The following is a 21,002-nucleotide window of genomic DNA, read 5'->3' as shown; positions in this document are numbered from 1 at the left end:
GAACACCAGTTGGATCGTCTCATGTCACAATCACCAGTTACAGCTCTGCAGGTGTGGTGTCCCACCTGGATCCATCCACACAGCAGAAGAAGGTCCAACTCTGCCCATGCCTGGCAGCACGCCTCATCCTACAGCATCAGATTTAGGTCAATCCCTGTGATCTAATCCATTCAGTCCTCGATTTCACTGCTCTGTGGTGGAGAAGGCACAAAGGTTGCCATCATCCAAGTTTCTGCTAAACTCCATACACAAGAAACTACTGTTAGGGCATATCAGACAACACACAGAACCAACAGGATCAGGATTCTGATCACTACTAAACTGGGCAGATGACCTAGAAGGAAAAACCTTTCCTACTATCTTTCTCCAGTCAGCCCTTCCTCTTAATGCTACATACGTTTTCTTGTGTTAAATAAATACCTGCTAAGGGAATAGACCCCTGATGAAAGGATAATAAATGAGCTCAACAGATACTGCCGTTTCATGGGTTTCTGCTATGCACTGCCATAAATTTAAAGCCAATTATGTTCTGTTTAAATATTTAACACTGTAAGCTAGCCCATTTTACATCTTGTCAAAGATAATTGCAATACCCACTTTGTCCCTTTAATAGGCAGGCAGAGCATCCACAGGATGGAAAATACCCCTGGGATCTCACCGTTTGCAACTGGATATTGGAAATACTCCCAGTTCCTCAGAGTTTAGCCAGAGCAGCTCGGACACAGAAAGCACAAATCCACATACAACATGAGACCAGGAGCATCCAACAACACATCTCAGACCAGCTGACTACTGCTGTCTCCCAAAACTAAACGGTACCAGCAAGTTTTTATTCGCATAGCTGCAACACTAGAGGACCCCACACACGCACATTATGGACTGAAGACAGCAGTAATTTAAACTGAATCCTGAGGCTCTGCAAGGAAGCAGCATTTGTAACTGGGTCTACAGGCACTCCTTTGAAGTCAAGAAATCCAGTCGCTGTGACTAAGCTTGTAAACACTGTTCACTCAAAGTTGCTCTCAGATTCAGGGGCAGTGCCAGAAGGCCAAAAGCTGGTTATAGGAGACGGCCCTGAGGTGATAACACAAGGCTAGGAATTTCAGAGTCAATCCCCAAGACATCAAGGCGAGAGCTTTCCTCTAAAGCATCCAAGTTATTGACCACTGGAGCAACAGCAGTGGTTAAGCTGGAAATGCCACGAAGGCTTTTCTTTCTGATATAGCCAAAAAAGGACTTGAAGACTGTCTTTCAGATGCAATCCCTATAGGGAACTGAGCAACAACTTAACTCTTGGGACTGCTCCATCAATGTGCCAGAGGGGGTACAATATACAAGCTCAGCAATTAGCTGTGTAAATAGATTTCTTTCACTGGATCTGCATTACTGAGCCAATTTTTCTGTTGGAACTGCTGCTGCTTATGGCAGGGCAAGGTACCACATTATCTAAGGATTTTTAAGCAAGATTAATATCCTCACAAAAGATACACTACAAACGGAAAGCATCTCCCCAACAAGTTGTTTGCCATTTCTTCTCCTAAGTCCCTGGTTGGATGTTTGGGGTAAGCCAGCAGACAATAGGAGAGAAAGCTTGGCCAAATTTATCACAGAAGAAGAACGCGAAATATGATATTAGAAGTCCTGTTTGCTGTCCAATCTCCTGGCTTCAGCAAGAGATGAACAGGAGGCGTGCTACTGCGCTGGGGCAGGGATGTTACCAAGAGATCTCCTGAGACCAGTAGTTTTGCCAGGCCTGGAACTGTCTTTTCCAGTGATGCCTAAGGGGAAAGATCATGGGAGACAGAGTTAGAGCTCTGGGTCAAGAATGCTTCCACATGCCCCGTTACAGAGTCACTGCGTGGTTAAAGGGTGGCAAGGATCCACTCCCAAACAACCAAAGGTCTTAACAACCACATTCCCATTGTTCTTGTACCAGCTCCAGGCTCAAGTCTGACACCAACGGCCTCCCTGGCAGCACGTCTCAGCATGATGCCATTGAGAGACGAGAAGTCATAGCCTGTGCGAAATTTTCTGGCTTCTGCTATGCAAAACACACACGATCAACCTCTCCTGGGAGCAGTTGTCTCTATTCCCAACTGCTACCCTGGATCCTCATGAGACAAAGCACCAGAAGGACCTTACCCAATGGCACAGACATCAGGGAAGTAGAAGCCCAGGTCTGAAAATTGCCTCAGAGCAGGGAATGTTTCTGGCTGCAGAGCCTGCTCTGATCCATGACTAACCTCTTGGTTTCAGGGAAGTGGAGGTGACCACTGGGGCAGCAAAAGGCACACAGAGATAGAGTCTGCAGCTGCTCCACCTCAATGTACTGAGAACACAGGGAAGGAAAGATGGACAAAAAGGTGCAAGAACCCAAGGCTGCTTCTGGCTTTGGACTGGGTCTTGGAAATGTTGCCATAAAGCAAACTTTTCCTCTCACGCCTATACCCCATTAGCCAAGCAAGGTTATGGGAACAAACCTAGACTGTTTTTGTGGCTCAAGAGGCTTTGAAATCAGCATCATCAATCACTCAGTAGGGGTGCTCATGAAAAAGATGACAACTGCTTGTTGGCTCAGATAAACAGAAAACTTAAACAATTGAATTGTGATTCCAAGCACCCACAGGTAGCAACACAAAGTCTGAACCATTAAACAACCCCCTTCAGTGCTCTTGGATAACCTAGAGTCACCTGTAATCAGTGCCTTCGGAAAACCAGAGCTGGATCCCCAGCGACAAAGGCCACGGAAAGACACCAGCTGGCTTTAAAGCACCTCTCTGCCCACGGCAGGCTTGCAAGTCTTGCGTGTTTCTAGTTTGGCTCTTCCTATTTCTCGATTCTCCTCAGGACAGACTGACTGACAGGCACTAAACAAGCAGACACAGAGCGGTTTGTGCTGCAATATCGTGTGCTGCGCTGCTGTCTCCAACTGACCGCAGCATCAGCTTATCCTGTCACATCTGGTGCTGCGACAGGAGGGAAATGCATTCCTCCTGTCACTGCCCTCGGACCCGCTCAAACTGAAAGGAAGAAGAAAGTACCCACATCGGCTGTGGGTTTGGGCGATGCTTGAGAGTACTACGAAAACGCAGCGACTGGGCCGGAGGTGAGCTCATCATCCATGAGCCTGCGGCTCTGCTGATGTCATCACACAACTTGGTGGCAGGAAGTGATACGGGAGCAGGAGCGCGAGAGGAAACTGAATTGAGCAACTGAGGTTAACTACTCCGGCGGTTTATCATGTGGCATTTCCAGGGACTTTCTAAGAACCCCAGGCCAGGTTTGGCTGCCTGGTGTCAGTTTGCTTGCTTTGCATGCCACGCTCAACAGATCCAACGGCAGCAGGATGAGGGAGCAGCTGCACTGACCACATGGCAAAACACGGCAACATCTGCCTCTCCCGGGTCACTGGCCTTTCTGTCTCCCGCTCAAGGGAAAACATTTAATGAATCACTTCCTATGATGCTCCCTAAAGGTAGGGCTCAAGCTCACGCAAGTTCTCCTGGCATCCTCATCAGAAGTGACCTCAAATGGTACAAGCTAGACCGGGATTCACACTTTCCCACAGCTGTAGCAAGGCTGGGGCTTTGGGTGGTGCTTCTGTACATGCCTATGACAGTGATAACAGTTATCTGGCATCTCACTTCAGAGAAGCTTCAATACCTTTGCAGCCCTGTATAGAAACTCGCCAGTGTTGTCCTTCTGTTTGCAGCTGATGCCCAAGCATCTCTGCCCGTGTGCCAGGCACTAACAGAGCACTGCCTGGGAGTACAGGCCAGCAAGGGGACAGCAAGGCTGTCACAGAGGCAGGCTGGGCTTAATCCAGAACACTAGGATGTCCCAAGCATGAAGCAATCTTCAAGTCAGTGTTTTTTTCAAGTAAAGCAGGACATTCAGGACTGACTACTTTCACTTTCTACCTAACACAGCCAAACAATTTCACTGAGCCATTCCTGTAGCAGTGATCAGAAGCACAATACACGGCTTCTTGGAAAGACACAGATATAGATTCTTTTCCCATCCCTCTTTTTTGCCTCCACTTCTGCTGAAGCAGTCAAAAGTGAATTGGATGGAAGGAACATGCTATCCCTCCTGCTGCAATGTGCCTGGAAACCTTCCAAATCCTCTTTTGTTTGTAGGATTCACCAGAATTATTGCAGTCAGTGCTAGAGCTTTGGGGTACATGTATGGTTTGCCAAGAGTGTGGCTGCACAGTTTAGTCTCATGTAATTATGATTATCTAATTTCAAACCTTGCATGGCCGGTGCAGACTTCAATTCACTGCTTCCCTGAGGATTTCCTTCCTGAGATGCTGCTTCTTGGGCCAATAGTTGAGGCTACGAAGAAAAAAACCAAAACGAAATACACACACATACACAAAGTTAGGTTTCAGGAGGCAAAACTGCAAATAGGCAAAACAGATGGAAAGCAAAAAGCCTTTGACCAATGCTATTTAAATAAGACTGTGTATCCCTGAATGCCCAATCTCTTTACTACCATGGCCTATATCCAACCACATGCAAGAGCAAGCACCACTGCATATGGCGCTCACACACATTCACAAGCTTCTGAATGGTCATCAGAACTCCTGCTAAGCCACCACATCACCAGTCATGAGAGACACTGCTCCATTCTGAATAAATCTCCCCATTACAGTTTCTATATTACAGATTTTCCTGTCCTGAACAGCTGAGCATTTTGCCCATTGAAAATTACAACACAAATGGTTGGGTTTTTATTTCTGCTTTGGTTTTGTGCCCCAAGAACTCCTCAGCTGTTAAAACAAGTTAAAAATTAACTGAAACATCAGAATGCTTTGCTAACCAAAGTCAGAATAACACATTGTGAAAGAGTAAAAAGGAGCCAGTGTACACCAAGTTTGAACTTCAACAAACTGTCACGTAGTAAAGGCAAGAATATTTTTTGACAACTTACTATGCAGCTCATTGTTTATAGTAATGAACACCCAAACTTATAACTTGATTTAACCACAAAACCCCAAGCCTAACCCCAAAACTGCAGCTATTACAAGTGGTTACAGAAGAGGAGGGCTGGAAGAGTCTTTTCCAAGCTCATTTACAGCTCATTATAGATGAGAGATGGCTATAAATTATTTCTAGCATGGTATAGATGTCTATAGACTGGGAAAACATCTCCAACTCTCAGCCTGTCCTGAAAGCACAAACAACTGAAAGGATCTGTGACTAGAGAATAGGAAAAGGACTAAACATTGCACTCACCCACTTGCGAGGCCTCCCTCTTGGCCTTTTCCCAGCAGAAGGTTCTACCTTTATTGCAAACCAAAGGCAAAGAAAACCATTTTCAGCTCTTGTATTTGCTGGGCCCTGTGACTACTAATACACTGAGCCTGGCCAAGGCGACCTCCGCATAACATTCTTGAGAAAGAAGCAGCAAAAAAGACAAGCTGGGAAGAGAAGACAATTGAGGAGGAAACACCTGCCAGACTATGCTAGTTGTGATTATTTGGCAACACTAGAGGAGAAATGCTAGAAGGAAGCTGCTGAGCAGGCAATGGCAACATAGTGGCTGGGAGGTAAATTAGGACTAAGACAACAGTGGCAATTAATGTGGAGTTGAATCAAGAGCAACTTTCACTGTCCATCAAGCTAAAAGAAACATCCCTGCTTGGCCCTCCAGCAATGCTTCAATGTTTCTCCTCTATCAAAGAATACAAGCCATTTACTCTTACCATCTCTCCAGATACAGTAGTCACTTTCTTGCTTCCTTTTGGCCTTCCTCGTGGTTTCTTCACTGGCAATGGTCCCACAGCCTCCTCCTGGGATAAAAAGAGAAAATCATTTAAGCAGGATGGTCCCTGCGACAACTTCCAGCTTCTATTCTAACATGCCTTAGAATGTTTTACACCAATAATAGCACCCAGATCACTAAATACCTGGCTGTCTCTGCTTTTCTAGCTGTGAAGTGTGTCAGAAGATGGCCAGCAATACCCATACCCCTTTATCTTCTAGGTTGGAGAAATAAATAGGCTCACAGGACTCTGACCATAATGCCCAGAATGGGGAGAGGAAAGGCTTTGGCCTTCTCTGCTCACTCTGACAACTGGTACGAAAACAGTGGGTGGTAACACCTGAAAGTCTGGAACAGAGCTCTGGATACCTCCCCTCATACCATTTTACGGCCTGAACAGTCACAGCCTGCCACGTTAAAGGCACCTCTGAAGCCAGTGGGTGAGATGCCCCAGGGCGCACATGCTATTAATTTACTGAAGAGCAATATTTACCACAGAATACCTCAGCTTCCCTTGCTTTTAGTTCGTGAGCCCCTTCCCAGGGCTACCTGCACACCCCACCAGGCTAATGCCCAAGCACCCTCAGGCAGCTCCTTATGACGATGTGGCCTCACCTGCAGCTGCTTCTTTGGTCTTCCCCTCTTTCTCTTCATGCCTTCAGTCACTGCAGATGAGCCAGGGGTCACAGGCCTCTCGTTGCTCATGTTGGTACTTCCCACAGGTTCCAGATGATAACCCAAGAAGTTATTTTTCTATGGACTAGGGAAGAAAACTTGTCCCTTCTTCCTACTTTGCTACAGATTCTCGTCTACCTGTAAGGCTGAAATGGTGAGAAAGAATCAGACATGACAGCTTGCTATGTTTTTCATCAGCTGGAAGAGCTTGAGACACAGCAGACATTTAGAAGCACAACTGTGTTTTACAGACATTAATGAACTGTTCCTAACATGTCCCACTGCTCAGCTTTCTGAGGTTTTTGGCCAAAGGAACCAATTGCTTCAGGTGGCAGAGCGTGTTGGTACCTGCATCTGCCTTCCCCCCTTACGGGCCGGTTTCATCTGAGCCAACAAAGACATTTTCAGCTCTCTGAACTCCGCTCTTTGTAGGCTCCCTTCACCTGCGGAGGAAGGAGGTGGGACAAAAAGTGGGAGTAGTGAGTTATAAATGCCTCATTTGAAGGTAAAGCTTCAACTGGAGCTCCTGTATCATCAGATACCAAAGCTAATCCTGCCTTAAAGAAGCTCTTCTACCTCCACCTGAGAAATGTTTTTTGCAGCTCTTTGCTCTGATTTGTTTCTCCTTTGTCACTTGTTAAAATGAGAGGTAACAACTTGGTGCTTAAAAAGCAATTTGTCCCATTGGCCTCCAGTGCTGCTGGGTCCCCAGATCCCTCGGCAGGTGCTGCCTGAGGCAATAAAGGCCGTGCTGCAAGTAAGGGCACAGCTGCACCACTCTGCAGAGCACGACTGCTACAATAATGCTGGAGGGTAGAGCTGGGTTCAGTTCCAGTCCACGCATGAGCAACCCCATCCAGTGAACTCCCTGGATGCGCTGCTGCGCACGCTGCTGGGACCCAGCTCGCAGCCGCACACTTGGCTGTTCTATCAAAACCTCTGATCAGAGTGCGATGGAAAGACTGAAAGCTCAGTTCTGAGTTCAAGCTGCATCTGGAGGGGAGACAGTTAGGAAAAAAAATGTTTCTTTGTACTTGTGAGCCACGCGCAGTTGCCACCGAGCCCTGAGAGACAAGCATGAAACAGTTTTGCAGTCTCTCTCAGACAGGAGCTGTGCTTTTAGATATCGTTACCAGAGCTTTGTAGTTCGATCAGATGTTCACATTACAAAGATGAGAGGGACTTAATGGAAGATGAGAGCAAATATTTTGCTCTCTGGTCCTGCTACCATTTCCCGATTTGCCTGCATTAACTGGCCAGAATTTGGGCTCAAATGGTCCTGCCATTTGCGGCTGGATAAGGCAGGAAAAAGTTACTAAGATACACGGATCCCAGACAGCCCTAGGAGCAGGGAAACCTTAGTGCCTCTTCCCAATGGTCCATTCCACAGACTGCAGAGACAGCCTTGGGGATGAGCCTACTGCTTTGGACAGGTAAATTAAATGGCAGAACCCCTTCCTATTCATTTCCTTGGGGAGGTTAAATTTTAGGTTACATCCTTGGGAGAAATACAGTCTGACACAGAGATGCTTGAGACATCGTGCTGAACTCCCCAAACCGTGTGCATGATTAACAGCAAGTGCTGCCAGAAAATGACTATCAAGCTGCAGTGCCCACATAGAGAATACAAAGCTCACAAAGCCTTTTTCAAAGCATAATGGGAGTGTGATTATAAGAGACCCTTCATTATAGCCTTAACTCCTCTGCTGTCTCTGTAATAATAGGAAAAAATATCCACCAAGCACAACTCCCACTTCGTAGCAGCACTGTTGTCCTACTGTCACATGTGACAACATAAACCCAACCCAGGGTCACTTGGCCAGCGTGAACACGGTCCCTCTGCAGCCCCTCTGCTAAAAGAGGGAGGGAAGAAGTTGGCCCAAGCCTTGCACCAAGCAGAGGAAGATAGAAAACCTTAATAGTCAAGATATCTAAAGATGGGGATAAGAAAGCCAGGCAGAAAGAAACCTTTCATTCCAATAATCATAGCAATAATGACCCACACTTGCATTATGAGAAACTGCTTTCACCTTCTGAGAAATCAAATGCTCACATCTCTGCAGACCTCACAGCAGATCAAGAAATACCTCAGCTTGTCGTGGTTCCCCTGGGACTCTGCATCTAGGAAAGAAGGCCAGCCAAGCACTGGAACATCTTCCCTAGGAAAGAACAGTGGTGGTAGCGCTCTGGCAAAGGAACCTTTGCTGCCAGATTTTTCAGCGAAATGAGGAACTTAAGGGCAACTAAATCAAGCTTGTGGCAACAGCAGGTAACTGCCAGAGAGTGATAAATCACATCTGAAAAACATAAATAACCTCTCAAAGTAGATAGAGAAAATACCTCGAGTGATTAAGTGTAAGCCTTCTTTGGTCTGATGCTTAAAAGCCTCCCAGTTCCTCGCTTGCTGCTTTATTAATGGGCAATTTTTTGTCATTTGTGCTTGCACCAGAGGCCTTCAGCAGTGATATTTCTCTCTCCTTTTTAAACCAGATAGACACATTAATCTGAGATCTTTCCCACCTTACTCAGCTGAACAAACCAGTGTGTTTCAGTTTCTTGGGATCCGACCACATCTTCCAGTTGTTTTGATTGTCCTTTACATCCTTTCCATTCTGAGCACAACGCTTCCGAACACAGCAAGGAGGCAGTGAAGATGCCAGGGAAGATGCTGGATACCAAGGCCAGAGAGGAAGAGACCTGGAATCTGTTCCTGACACTGATCTTGGGCAAGTCACATCATCTTTCTGCACGTGACTTTTTCTGTCTATATGATTATGGAATAACACTGGAAGGATTAACACTTGCCTCCAACCTGGGGTGGAGGGACTGAGGACTAAGTCATTCCTGTTTGTACAGCAGCACTAAGAACCCCCAGCAGAAGAGAACAGAGCAAAGCATTTTTAGCAGACCACACCAGCAGCCTCCCCGCATCGTTGCGTTTACAAGTGCGAAGAAGAAGCTGTTGCAACTAAAGAAATGCAGCCCAGGATTAGCCACATCCTGCTGAGCAGCAAAACACACCCTCACCCTCTTCCCCCAAGAAGCCGAAGGCTCATGAGACCCATTTGGCCCAAAGTGGAGTTCCCTGCCCTGGGAACCCGGCACGGAGCAGCATTAGAATGTGGGCGAGCGTTCTCCAGAGCTGCTGGACACTGCTGAACTGCACGGCACTTCTCACCCACTCCCAATCGAGAACAGGTACGGGATAGAGGGCCCCACTCACTGTCTCTATCTGAGGGAACTTATCCACCTAACCCAGGAACCCAAGTCTTGAGGCCACCACCCAAGGTCTCGGACACCCTTCCTGCACTTCTTTCCCCAAGGATCAAGCTAGACCAGTGACACTTAATGCCTCTCTGTGTATCACAGACCCTTTGGCATGACACATAAGGAGTCTTTTAAGATTCTCCCATAGGGAATTTATCCAAAGACATAAATGTTTTCTCTTAAAACCTCTGTCCAGACCCTTCCACCATCAAGTGAGCTCCCCAAACACTGCTGAGTTAAATCAGTGGAGAAAACCAACAGTATCTACTGTGAAATAAAAGGATAAGGAGAAACCTGTGGTTACTAAATAAAAATTAAAAATCACGGCCATCTCTTATTTCAGATAGCATCAAGCCTCGCTCCTCAGTTGAGTTACTGTCTTGTTCAGCCCAAGTACTGACATCTGCAAAGAGCTGTCCACTTGTGCAAAGCCAGGAAACTGGCACTGCACGTTTCCTGGTGCCACTGGAGTTCTGGCACCAGGACACAGCAGGCAGCAAGTTTTGTGCCTTAACCTGCTTCCAAACGGTCTCACTTAATTACTGTGATGCAATTTATTAATCCCTGTGCTGTAAACAATCCCCAATGTCTTGCAGACAAGCTCTACACACACATTTCAAATGTGGGCTTGCAAATGTGGTAAGAAAGGAACAAGATTACCTGGTGAGAAGTTGGGTAGCACCACTTGACCCAGCCCCAGCAGACCTGGCAGCGAAGGCAGGAGAGAAAGGCAGAGGTATCCAGCAGGTGACACCCCCTCTGCTCTGGAGGGGAACCGCTAACCGAAGGCTCCGCACACATTCATTTCTGGAACCTTACAGCGAGCTGAACGCTATTTATTGCACTCCCAGTTAGTGATATGGAAAGCAGCATGAGCACTGCCAGCGATCTCCTTCTGATGGCAGCCCTGAGTAGTGACAGCAAGTGAAACCCTGCTTGCTTCAACCCGCCTGGAATCTCACACTGCACCAGTAAAAAGTAAAAGAAATCCCCAAGCAGACAACTTATGCCAGGCAGCCTGTACCGCTGCCCCGCTTGCTGAAAAGAAAGCCAGTTTCCAAACCTGAAATGAATGATCTGAATAAAGGGGACAGATTGCTTCACAGCCTTCCCTCTCTGCAAGTGCCAGAAAGAATCACGTTGACCCTGTTTTATGAGGCAAAACCAACAGAAATCCAAACCCCAGATGGGGAGTCCCAGGAAGGCTTGTGATGACAACGTGGTTATTAATCAGTGCAAAACACGCTTGGGGCATTTACTATAAGCCACAGAAAAAAATGGGAAGCTGACTTCAGCTGAGCATAAATGTATTTTGAAAGGAGATGTTGCGTGGCTCTAGAGTTGCAAATTTTATATCAATTATGTGAATGACCATTAGATCTGGCAAAAGCTCTGTTATCGAATCACAGAAGGGTTTTAGTTGGAAAACACCTTTAAGGTCATTGAGTCCAACCATCGATCCAGCCCCATTAAGTCCGCCACTGGACCGTGGCCTCAGGTATGACATCTAATTGTCTTTTAAACCCCTCCAGGGATGGGGACTCCACCACTTCCCCAGGCAGCCTCTGCCAGTGCCTGAGAACCCTTTCAGTGAAGATGTTTTTCCTAATGTCCAATCTGAAACCCCCCTGGTGCAGCTTGAGGCCACTCAAAATGCAGATTTCTTCATTTCATACAAATACGTCCTGGCAAGGGAGCATTAAGCTCGATTCTACAGCACTAACCCCGTGGTTGACTGTCCACAAGCGCTAAAGGACATTATTAATATTGTAGAAATTAAACTTCTAGTTAAGAAATGTCATATAAAATTGGCACATTGAGTCCTATTTAATCCTTCCTGGGCATATACCAGGGGATAGCATTTTAATGTCATATCCACACTTCATAATTTCATTAGCGCTTAAGGCCGAGAGAAATGATTCCATCATTCTGTATATAAACGACTGTCATTTCATTGTTATGCTTGGACTGAGCCCAAAACTTTCATACTCGGCTGAAGCATTGGTCCGAGAAAATCATGTGTTCTTGGTTTAAAGACATCATGGGATGGTGAATGTACTGCCACCCTTGGACATGTGTTCCAGCAGTTAATCCCCGTTAAAAGGGTGCCTCATTTGCAATTTGATTTGTGTGCTTTCAGATTGCAGGTGCTGGTTCTTATCTTATTTCTCAGATAAGCACCCACCTATTCCCTCCCTCCCCTGCTCAGCGATACTTCTGCACCGTTATCAAGTCCACTCACACTATTCTTCTAAAAAATTAAATAGCCTGAGCTCCTTTAGTCTCACATCATAAAGCTTTAAAAGGGGGGAAAAAAAGATCATTTTTGTGCCCCTCTCCTCATCTTCAATTTTTAATGCCTTTTAAGCTGAGGGGCACCAAAGCAGCACACCCAACTTCAGTAGCTGCCTTGACCCCCATTAAACCAGAAGTAAAATTAATTCCTCTTTTCCACTCCTGTGGTTTCACAGCTAAGGATGATAGAAGCCCTTTAAGAACACAAAGTGATATTTTGTGCAGCACTCCCATTCATTCCACAAACTGTTCCTTCCATCCAGTCAACATTGCTGTTTCTGTTTACCCTTTTGCCTGCTTCTTTACTGCCCTGTGCAATCCTTTCTCAGAAGGCAAAATTATCTGTTCCCTCTGGGACTTCACACCACTAGGCCTTCCCGCACCATCTAACCGCTTCACAAACACAGATGAACCAACATGTGCGTTGCCGCTTTATGGCACGATAGCTGTTGCGTATTTTGCGAGGCAGGGAATTAAGATCATACCTTGGATAGCAATATCCAGGTAAGAAGTTGCCAGCAAAATAGTTTTACCACATGGTGATTCCATCCATCAAGGTACGTGATGATGCCATCAAAGCCTTCCTTGGGCAGATCTGGTCCCTGGTCCCTCTCCCCCTGGATTCAAATGTCAGGCTTTCTTCCCCTGGGCAGCCTCGATGCCAGGAGGTGAGCTCTGACAGACAAAGATTTGAGCTGCCTGCTTGCAGCATACAAACCACCTGGCTGTCAGGTGCCCCTCAACATGGGCAATCGTGCTTCTGTCCTCAGAGCAGCTTTACGGAGAGGAGCAGCTTCTGGCCAAGGGCTGAAGCCTATTCACAACTGCATCTTCTGATGAAGATTCTCTTTCTGAGCTCCCACAAAAGGGGAACAAGCATGAGCTGGACCAAACAGCAGCAGCCAAGTCCAGTGGCCAGGAGTCCTTCAAATTCCCTCTCCTTAGACTAGTTATTATAAAGAAATAAATAATCATATTAGCAAGGTTTCCACTCGAGTGACTTTGTCCTGAGAGGGCTTCGTGTGTTTGCATGAGAAATGCCCTATACAAGGGCTGGCTTGTGCCTGCAAGAGAGTTCTGAGTCTCCTTTAGGAAAGATCCAGATTTTACCACAACGCGGTGCAAGGCTCTGCCTGCATTCCTATTCCTTATCTGCACTCTTCCAGAAACCAGACTGGTCACTGTGGTACAGCCCGATACACGTAGGCTAACAGCAACTGCAGATTCATTTGTGTATAATCCCTTTCTGTTAGACAGGTGCACATAAAGGGCTTCATTCACCACTCTCCTGATCTTGTCAGAACCTCTCATGCGCACAGACCTGCATCTCGTAAGTGTAGTGAAAGCTAGTTTCACAGTAATTGTTCTACACATGCTTATTATTTAGGCTGTATTAATGAATATTTCAACTGGAGATTAGGCTGAGGTGTGATTTCCACAAGATAAGAAATAGATTTGCCATGCTCTATTTTACCATTGTAATGAAAGTGTGCTCCATAATATTGTATTTCTTAATTCTTTCCTATTATGCTCAACAGCAATTGGAACTCTCTGGATACCACAGGGTTACAAAAGCTCACTTTGAGAAAGTTGTAGACTTGCTGGAAGCCCTCCAAAAATCAGAGGCTTCAAAACTAGGGCCTGTGAGGAAATATTGAGGATCTGGGTTGTTAAATCTAGACATGGGGAAACGAAAGTACATGATAATGGCTTTCAAATACACAGAAGAGCGCTGCCTCTGGGAAAGTACTAATGGACAGCTCGGATAAAACAAATCTGTTTCAGTGCAGAAGGGGAAGTTAAGTTGAATGTTAAGGAAAGTCTAATGACTTAATGGTCAGGACAGCAAAGCACTGGAATAGCGTAGCGGATTTCATAGAATCAGAGTGGGTTGGGTTGAAGGGACCTCAAAGCCCATCCAGTTCCACCCCCTGCCATGGGCAGGGACACCTCCCACCGGATCAGGGTGCTCAAGGCCCCATCCAACCTGGCCTTGAACCCCTCCAGGCACAGAGCAGCCACGGCTCCTCTGGGCAACCTGTGCCTGTAGCAATATTGTCCTGCTTCCAGTGTTCCTGTAGACAGCTACCAGGTAGACCATAGGCTGGTGCATCCCAGCAAGAGAATCCAGTGTGTCCCAGACAGCAGATTCATACTAAAGGAGCAACAACAGCAGTGCCCACCCTGCTCCCTTCTCCAATTTTGCGATGCACATCTCATTTGCAGCTTCAAGATAACATTACTTGAACCCTTCTTGGTCTTAAAAGAGTTAAAGGAAAAGTGAAAAGGGGACACTTACAAATACTTCTAAATACTGCTGAATTTCTTACAATTAGGCTGAACAGCTCACAAAGCTTGGCTATGATGGAAAGATGTCTACAAAGAACCAGTAAACATCGTGATGGATCAGCTGCTGAGGCAGTGCCAGGCTCACAGCACAGGGACAGCCTAAAGGCTATGCCCCAGGCAAGGTAGCTGTGCTTACTGTTGCTCTTTTACATTCAGTATTACAACACACAACTGAGCTTCAGAGGGAAACGCTCCCTTCCCCAGAGCAGAACCAATGCAGATCAGCCACAAACTTTGTATTTGAGGATCTAGAGCTAAAGGGCACTGAAAAGCAAGCAGTAAGGTGTGAGACCTACCTAGAAAAGCCAAATGAGCAGGTTATGAGGATGCCAGGACAGGGGACTAAGAATACTTTAGTCTCAGTATTAGCACTGTGGGGTGCAGAATGCAAGCCGTAATAGAGGAATGGTCACAGTACAGCCCCAGCATCACTGGCACAGGTACGAGAAAGCACAGAACCTGAACACAACAAAACTTGAGACACGCTACAACAGATAGTTTGGAGAAAATGGCAGGGCACAGTATATTATCTGTGTGAGCCCTGTCCTTACCCTTTTATTTCACTGTCCCTTGAGGAAAGGCACCATGTTAACATATGACTGGAAAAAATCCCACATTTTGCCTTATCTGTGCCAAGAGGCTGTCAGGAGACAGAAGAGAAGGAAAAAGCATATAAGCAAAATATACATGCCTGAAGTGTTGCTCCTGCTGCACGACCAGGCACAACTGAAATGCTGGGGAGAAATCGGGAATGCCTCCATCAACTTCAAAGAGATGCTCTTCTAAACCTGCCGGGACAAGGAGGACCTTTTCTGTGTCACCACACAGCGGTGCTCTCCCCACACATTTCCCGGAGTTAACCCGGCTGGGCTTTTTCCCCTTTACCGAGGTACCTCTGAGGGTAAATGCCGCTGGGCTGATAAGGGCTTCAGCAACCACCAGTATCTGAAACACTCACAACTTGGAACCAGCAGAGATGGTCAAACACCTGCTTTGACAGCACAAGCTGAACACAAGTTGTTAGAAATCAAACACTGGGAAAAATCTGGATTTAAACTTGCTGGAATATCTATTCTTGGATCTCACACCCTTCTCTGTACACTTCATTTGCACTTCCCTCCCTTGTACTTCAACATTCTGGCTTCACCATTTTAAGATCTCGGGTACTTTGTACCACATCTGTCTTCCACAGCTCTGACAAATCACTTATTCTCTATGGCCTCACCAGAGGAAGAGCCCCAAGGACTCCCAAGGAAACACACATCCACCAAACAGCCTTGTGCTGCACACACATCACAGGTGGATTTATTCAAGGTGAAAACACCGGTGTACTGATAGGACTATGGCAGAGAAACAGAACTAGGTCAGGGGAAGCAATGGAAAAATAGGGGTAAGTTGGAAGAGAGGCTTTCCTGATAAGCGTTGATTTTTTTTTCTTCCATGCTAAACATCCAGGAACAAACACAAGCCTTGATCTTTATGACCTAAACCACACCTTGCACAGGGGCAATGTATCAGAGCTGATGTCCAATGACATACATGAGAGAGGAAGCCTACATGATGTGAAGAGTCTCGCTCAGCTCTCCTAACTGACCTTTGGACGGGCCGTGTGCTACTGTGGGTGGGAGCTGGCCTGCTGGGGACAAAATACCCATCCATGCCAATGCCTTCCCCAAGTTCTTTAAGCCACAGACATTTCTTGGGATTTGCAGATAGCAACTTGGGTGTATTTAGCCTCCAAGAAGACAGACTACATCTCTAGCAGGTGCTCCGAACTACATCCTGCACCTTCCTCCTTCCACCTCCTTAGTCTCCCACTTACCCAGCTCATAATGAAAGGTCTTGTGCCATGATGACTGAGATGACAAAGGTGAGTCTATAAGTAATGTGGGACACATGGCAATGAAGCATGAACGTTCAATGTACAAAGGGAAGAGGGGTTTGCAGAAAGGGTCCTATCAATTCCTAGCTATTCTGGATCAGTCTCCACCTTTGCAGCTGGTAGTTCAGATGAGCTAAGCTAGCTGCCAGTTACCCAAGCAGAAGAATCCCAGATGCCTACAGAGATCAAAAGGATTATCACACAAGTATGGCATGAACGCCAGTGACAGTGATTCATCTGGGTGAAGAAACTCCCTCCACAGCCAAACCTCTGTTCAGAGTCTGGGCCAGAACAGTGAATCCATCAGTTATCACACAGGATTTTACCTAAGGGAACTTTGTCTTCCCTTTTCAGGGAAGAAACTCGGAGAGGAGAGCAGCATTCCTTTGGAGAGGCAAGTCCGTCATATGTAAAAATTCACCCTAGAACATAAGAGCAATGGTTGAGGCCAAGGTTTCCACCCAGGTGGCAAAATGAAGTATTTTACTAAATGGAGTGTTACCTTGGAACAGGTGCATATCAACCAGGTTAAGCCTTCCAGCCTGACCAAAACCCTGTCAGACAGCAGAGCCCTGGTGTGGTCTTTCAGAATGAACTAAAAGAACAACTCTGCAGAAATATCAATCTATTTTCAAAAATATCTCTATTTTGAAACATCCCTCAAGCAATCTGATTTTCTCATAATCATCTCCTGTTCCCAGAGAGTTTCCTCTGGGTTTATGAGAGAGTCAGCAGCACCTGGTTCTCTGGAACCAAGTCCATGCCTTAGTCCTGCAGTTTGCGCTTAACTGATCTGTGCAGCTCAAAGCCTGATGCCTGGTGTTCTGCAGGCCACCAGGAGACAGGAACAGCTTGCTTCCAGTAACCCAGCCAGAGAGGTGATCAAAAGAGGAAAGGGTAGAGGAAACCTGACGCGCAGCAGGCATGCATGTGGGAGCCCATCTAAAATATCACACTCTCTTCTAGAGGAAATCGGATGGAGCTCAGGCTTGGGATTTGTTTGCAGTGGAACAATTGGCTTTTCTTATCTGGCCTTGCATTCCTATAGCACACCTGTGACAGGGTATCCTCCTCCTCATCTGTCTCTCATTGCAGATCCAAGACCTCCTCCCTCCCACCCGCTGCTGCTCCGTCCCACCTTCCCACTGCTCCTACCTGTGCCCATCAGGGCCACGGCACAAGCACTTGTGTGACTCCTCATTACAGCTCAGAATTTTCCACTGCCCTCTGCAGTGCTCATGGTTATTATACTCTCATCGCCTGGGCAAGTGAACTCAATCTTAGCTTTTCTGATTCTGCATTGTCTGTTTATTAGATGGACCCTTTGTGAACTCAGCAGTTCACACTTGCCTGTGGTGCCAAGTGTAAAATTAATATTGACTAAAAAATCTGGATACTTCTTTCTGGCCAGAGAGGAGACATTTGGAATTAATGGGAATGTTACAGTGTTTCACACCCACTGTCATCTTTCTGAAACCTTCAACTCCTGCAGCTCATTTCTACTTGCAGGCATTAACTCTTAATGGGCTTTGTCTGTTCCGAGCAGGTGGGTGCCTCCCACACACAGAGTTGATGGAGCACATCCAGGACTTACTTGGTCTCCTCACAGGCAGCCAGCAGAGGTGGTGGCGTATCAAACACAGTCTGGTTCTTCAGACTCCTTCGCACAGCAGGCAGGCAGGCAAAGCCATAGGCTCTTCCTCTTTAAAGGTATCATAGTCATTGAGGTTGGAAAAGACCTCTAAGATCATCCAGTCCAACCATCAGTCCAATCCCACCCATACCTACTAAACCATGCCCTAATGTGGCAGCCACAAGGGTTTTTTTTAACCCCTCCAGGGAAGAAGACTCCACCACTGCCCTGGGCAGCATCTGCCAGTGTTTCCCCACTCTTTTGGTAAAGATATTTTTTTCTAATATCCAGTCTGAACCTCCCCTGGCATAAATTGAGGCCATTTCCTTACAAGCCAAGGCAGGTGAAGGGTGTTTGGCCAAGAGCTCTGCTGGCACCAGAAGAGAGACAGCCCAAGCAATCCCATCATGCTGCCAGTGAGTTCCCAGAACGTCTCAGTGCAAGGAGACCATTCCGCGTCCACAGGCCCAGTTCAGCTCTCTGGCCATGAGGCGACTGGCAGCAACTGAGGGGACGCTCCCCCTAGGACGTGAAAAAACGGTTCTGGGAGGAAAAGTGGATTAGAGAGATGCTGAACACGTAGCTATGAGCTCAGGAAAAAGATATCGTGCTGTTCCAATCCTTGCACACCCTAACCCTTCATAGGCAAGAGCTCTTTGCCAGCACCTTAAAAACAAAAATATAAAGCAATTACACTGGGACGACACCGTTACCACTGTACCTCAGTGCAGTTGCACAGCTCTGCTCTTACAGTGAGTTTAGACTTTATTATTATCACTTCTGATGGCGTTGCCAACGTGAAAGATTTGAAAAACAGAGCTAACAAGCAAAACTGATCCCATCGCTTTCCTCTTTCATTACCTGTCCCAGCCCAGCCCGTGGCTGCTACAGAAGACTAGCATCACTGCTTTTACTTTCAAAAGGAAGATATCACTGAAAAAACCTGTTCTCCAATGAAACTGAACTGAGCAAATGAAAGAAGCCAGATGTACGAGTCTCTCCTAGTCACATTAAGCACATTGTAGACTTCCAACCATGTCGTAAGTGGAGGATGTGTACAGTCTTACTGCAGATAAGAGAGAACTGAGGCACAGAGAAGAGCTTGTCACATCAAATGCCGGTGGATGGCCAGGAACTGAGCTCCCACCTCCAGCCATGACAGACAAAACAGTTCCCTTTTTTACAAGGAAAGGACACGTGGTCTCTAATGCTTCGCCTGTGGATACTTAAAATAATTGGATCTGGACAGATTCAAGGCAAACGGCAGTTGCTCAGATGAATATAATGTACTATATGGGGCTACAAAAACTGCCAGAAGTACTTGATTTTCCGATTATACCAGCCGTAAAAAATATGGATCACAGAACGCTGTCAGGAGAGGACAGGGAATGCTTTCCAAATGAAGTTTCAGATTACGGCAGCCCAGGCACTAACAAAACAGACACCTGATCGCAGGGCAATGTGAACCGAACACCCTCGCCCAGCACAGATGAGCTGCAGGTGTTCAACGATCTCAAGCACAGCCAGCAGAAGGGTTTGCAGCAGCACTGATCCACACCAGGCTCTGTCCTTCCCTTCCTACAAAAGTGGAAAATTCCCAAGTATGCGATTGGCTCAGCTTTCCTCACACCACAGGCAACAGTCAAGACCAACAGTGACAGGCTTTGAAATCCTCACCCTATGGCTCTCAGGAAGGCAGAGAATAGTGAAGGCACAGAGAGATAAAAGCTTTGACACAGTACGAAGAATTGCACTTTACTCAACCAAATATTTAAAACCTTGTCCTTTGAGAAAGACATGGGGCTTTCCTTTGTCTTGAAAGATCTTAAAATAATGGAAAAACATGCACTCCAAGCTCACCAGCTCGTTAAGATAAACAAACTTAAGAGGTGGATTTCTCTTGCATGCTCCCGTACACCTACTGAATCACATTAGCAAAACAGTGGGAGATCAGGCCAGGCCAGCAAGAATTATCATAGAAACACAGAATGGTTTGGGTTGGAAAGGACCTCAAAGCCCATCCAGTTCCACGCCTGCCATGGGCAGGGACACCTCCCACTGGATCAGGGGCTCCAAGCCCCATCCAACCTGGCCTTGAACCCCTCCAGGGATGGGGCAGCCACCCCTGCTCTGGGCAACCTGGGCCAGGGCCTCCCCATCCTCAGTGAAAAAAGTCCTTCCCGATATCTAAAGCTCTCCTCTTAGTTTAAAATCATTACCCCTTGTCCTATGGCTGCAGTCCTGCTAAAAAGTTTTTCCCTGTGTTTCTTATAATCCCTCCATCTTAGTTACCCAGGCAGTCCAAGGACACCAGCCCCGCTGCACGCTCACAGACCTTTCTTTTGCCTTTCTCCTCCTGCTTCAAAATGTAAGGAAAGTGAAGGTTTGAGAAGACTGATCTGGCCCTCATGCTAGAAGAGCCATCCATGTCACTCTCCACATTAAATGTGTGTGTAGTGCCCAGGAAGATCAAGCTCAGCACATGAGTGGGTGACTGCAGGACCAGATTGAAACATGCCATTTGTACTGAAATGTACCTTACGATACACTGACTTTCTTCCTTCTTCAGATGAAGCCTAGAAAGGTAAGGAGCATCGTTACTAGGTTCAGTATAGCTTATCACTAATAGTGTCAGCTGAGACTTGACATTATTTCGTTTGCCAACTGACATTCATTTCAGCCTTTTTTAAAATGGTCAGTGACCAGTGTTATTGTGCTGTTTGTCTAAAACATATTTAAATGGCACATTTTACTTAGCCATTGTTTATGACTGTGAGGAAGGTAAACTTCAACAACCACTCAGTAATGATTAAGGCATGTTAGAGTATAAAGCTCTAGATTACAATAACCTTTAAAAACAAATTGTTTTCCTTTGCATTGCTGCAGGGCACCGTAACTGCGGTTAAAGTACCTTAATTGCATTTCTACTCCTAGCGTGTTTTTAAATCATGCTTGGACTACAATTCCAAAGTTTCTAAGGCTTCAGTTGGAAGAATGTAGTCTGAACTGCAGAGAAAAGGGAGAGAAGGGAACCCAGCCAGGAAAACCTAGGTGTTTCCTGAAATTAAATCTCAGGCAATTATCGATAATGCAGCACAAAGACAAGGGGGTTAATATCCACACAGCGCAGCA

The 21,002-nt window shown here is 46.4% G+C and overlaps 1 protein-coding gene across 1 annotated transcript; it reads right to left on the bottom strand.

The window, feature by feature from the left end:
- Positions 1-354: 354 nt before the first annotated feature.
- Positions 355-10,598, bottom strand: LOC138725043 (high mobility group protein HMGI-C-like). The gene is made up of 6 exons (XM_069865538.1): positions 10,372-10,598; positions 6,385-6,590; positions 5,711-5,797; positions 5,241-5,288; positions 4,253-4,337; positions 355-1,778 (listed from the first exon to the last, which is right to left on the bottom strand). Exons 2-6 carry the CDS (start codon positions 6,472-6,474, stop codon positions 1,693-1,695), a joined length of 396 nt encoding a protein of 131 aa, XP_069721639.1. The 5' UTR covers positions 6,475-6,590; positions 10,372-10,598; the 3' UTR covers positions 355-1,692.
- Between the last annotated feature and the right edge of the window lie 10,404 nt (positions 10,599-21,002).

The sequence above is a fragment of the Phaenicophaeus curvirostris genome, chromosome 11, assembly GCF_032191515.1.
Source record: "Phaenicophaeus curvirostris isolate KB17595 chromosome 11, BPBGC_Pcur_1.0, whole genome shotgun sequence".
Classification (NCBI taxonomy): Eukaryota; Metazoa; Chordata; class Aves; order Cuculiformes; family Cuculidae; genus Phaenicophaeus; species Phaenicophaeus curvirostris.
This window is presented reverse-complemented; position numbering and strand designations above follow the sequence as displayed.

Coding starts and splice junctions, on each gene's coding strand:
- LOC138725043 (XM_069865538.1), bottom strand. CDS start 6,474: ATGAGCAACGAGAGGCCTGTGACCCCTGGCTCATCTGCAGTGACTGAA. Junction 4,338..5,240: donor GAGGGAGGCCTCGCAAGTGG/GTGAGTGCAATG, acceptor TTTTCTTCGTAG/CCTCAACTATTGGCCCAAGA. Junction 1,779..4,252: donor GTCTGCACCGGCCATGCAAG/GTTTGAAATTAG, acceptor CTTTCCCCTTAG/GCATCACTGGAAAAGACAGT.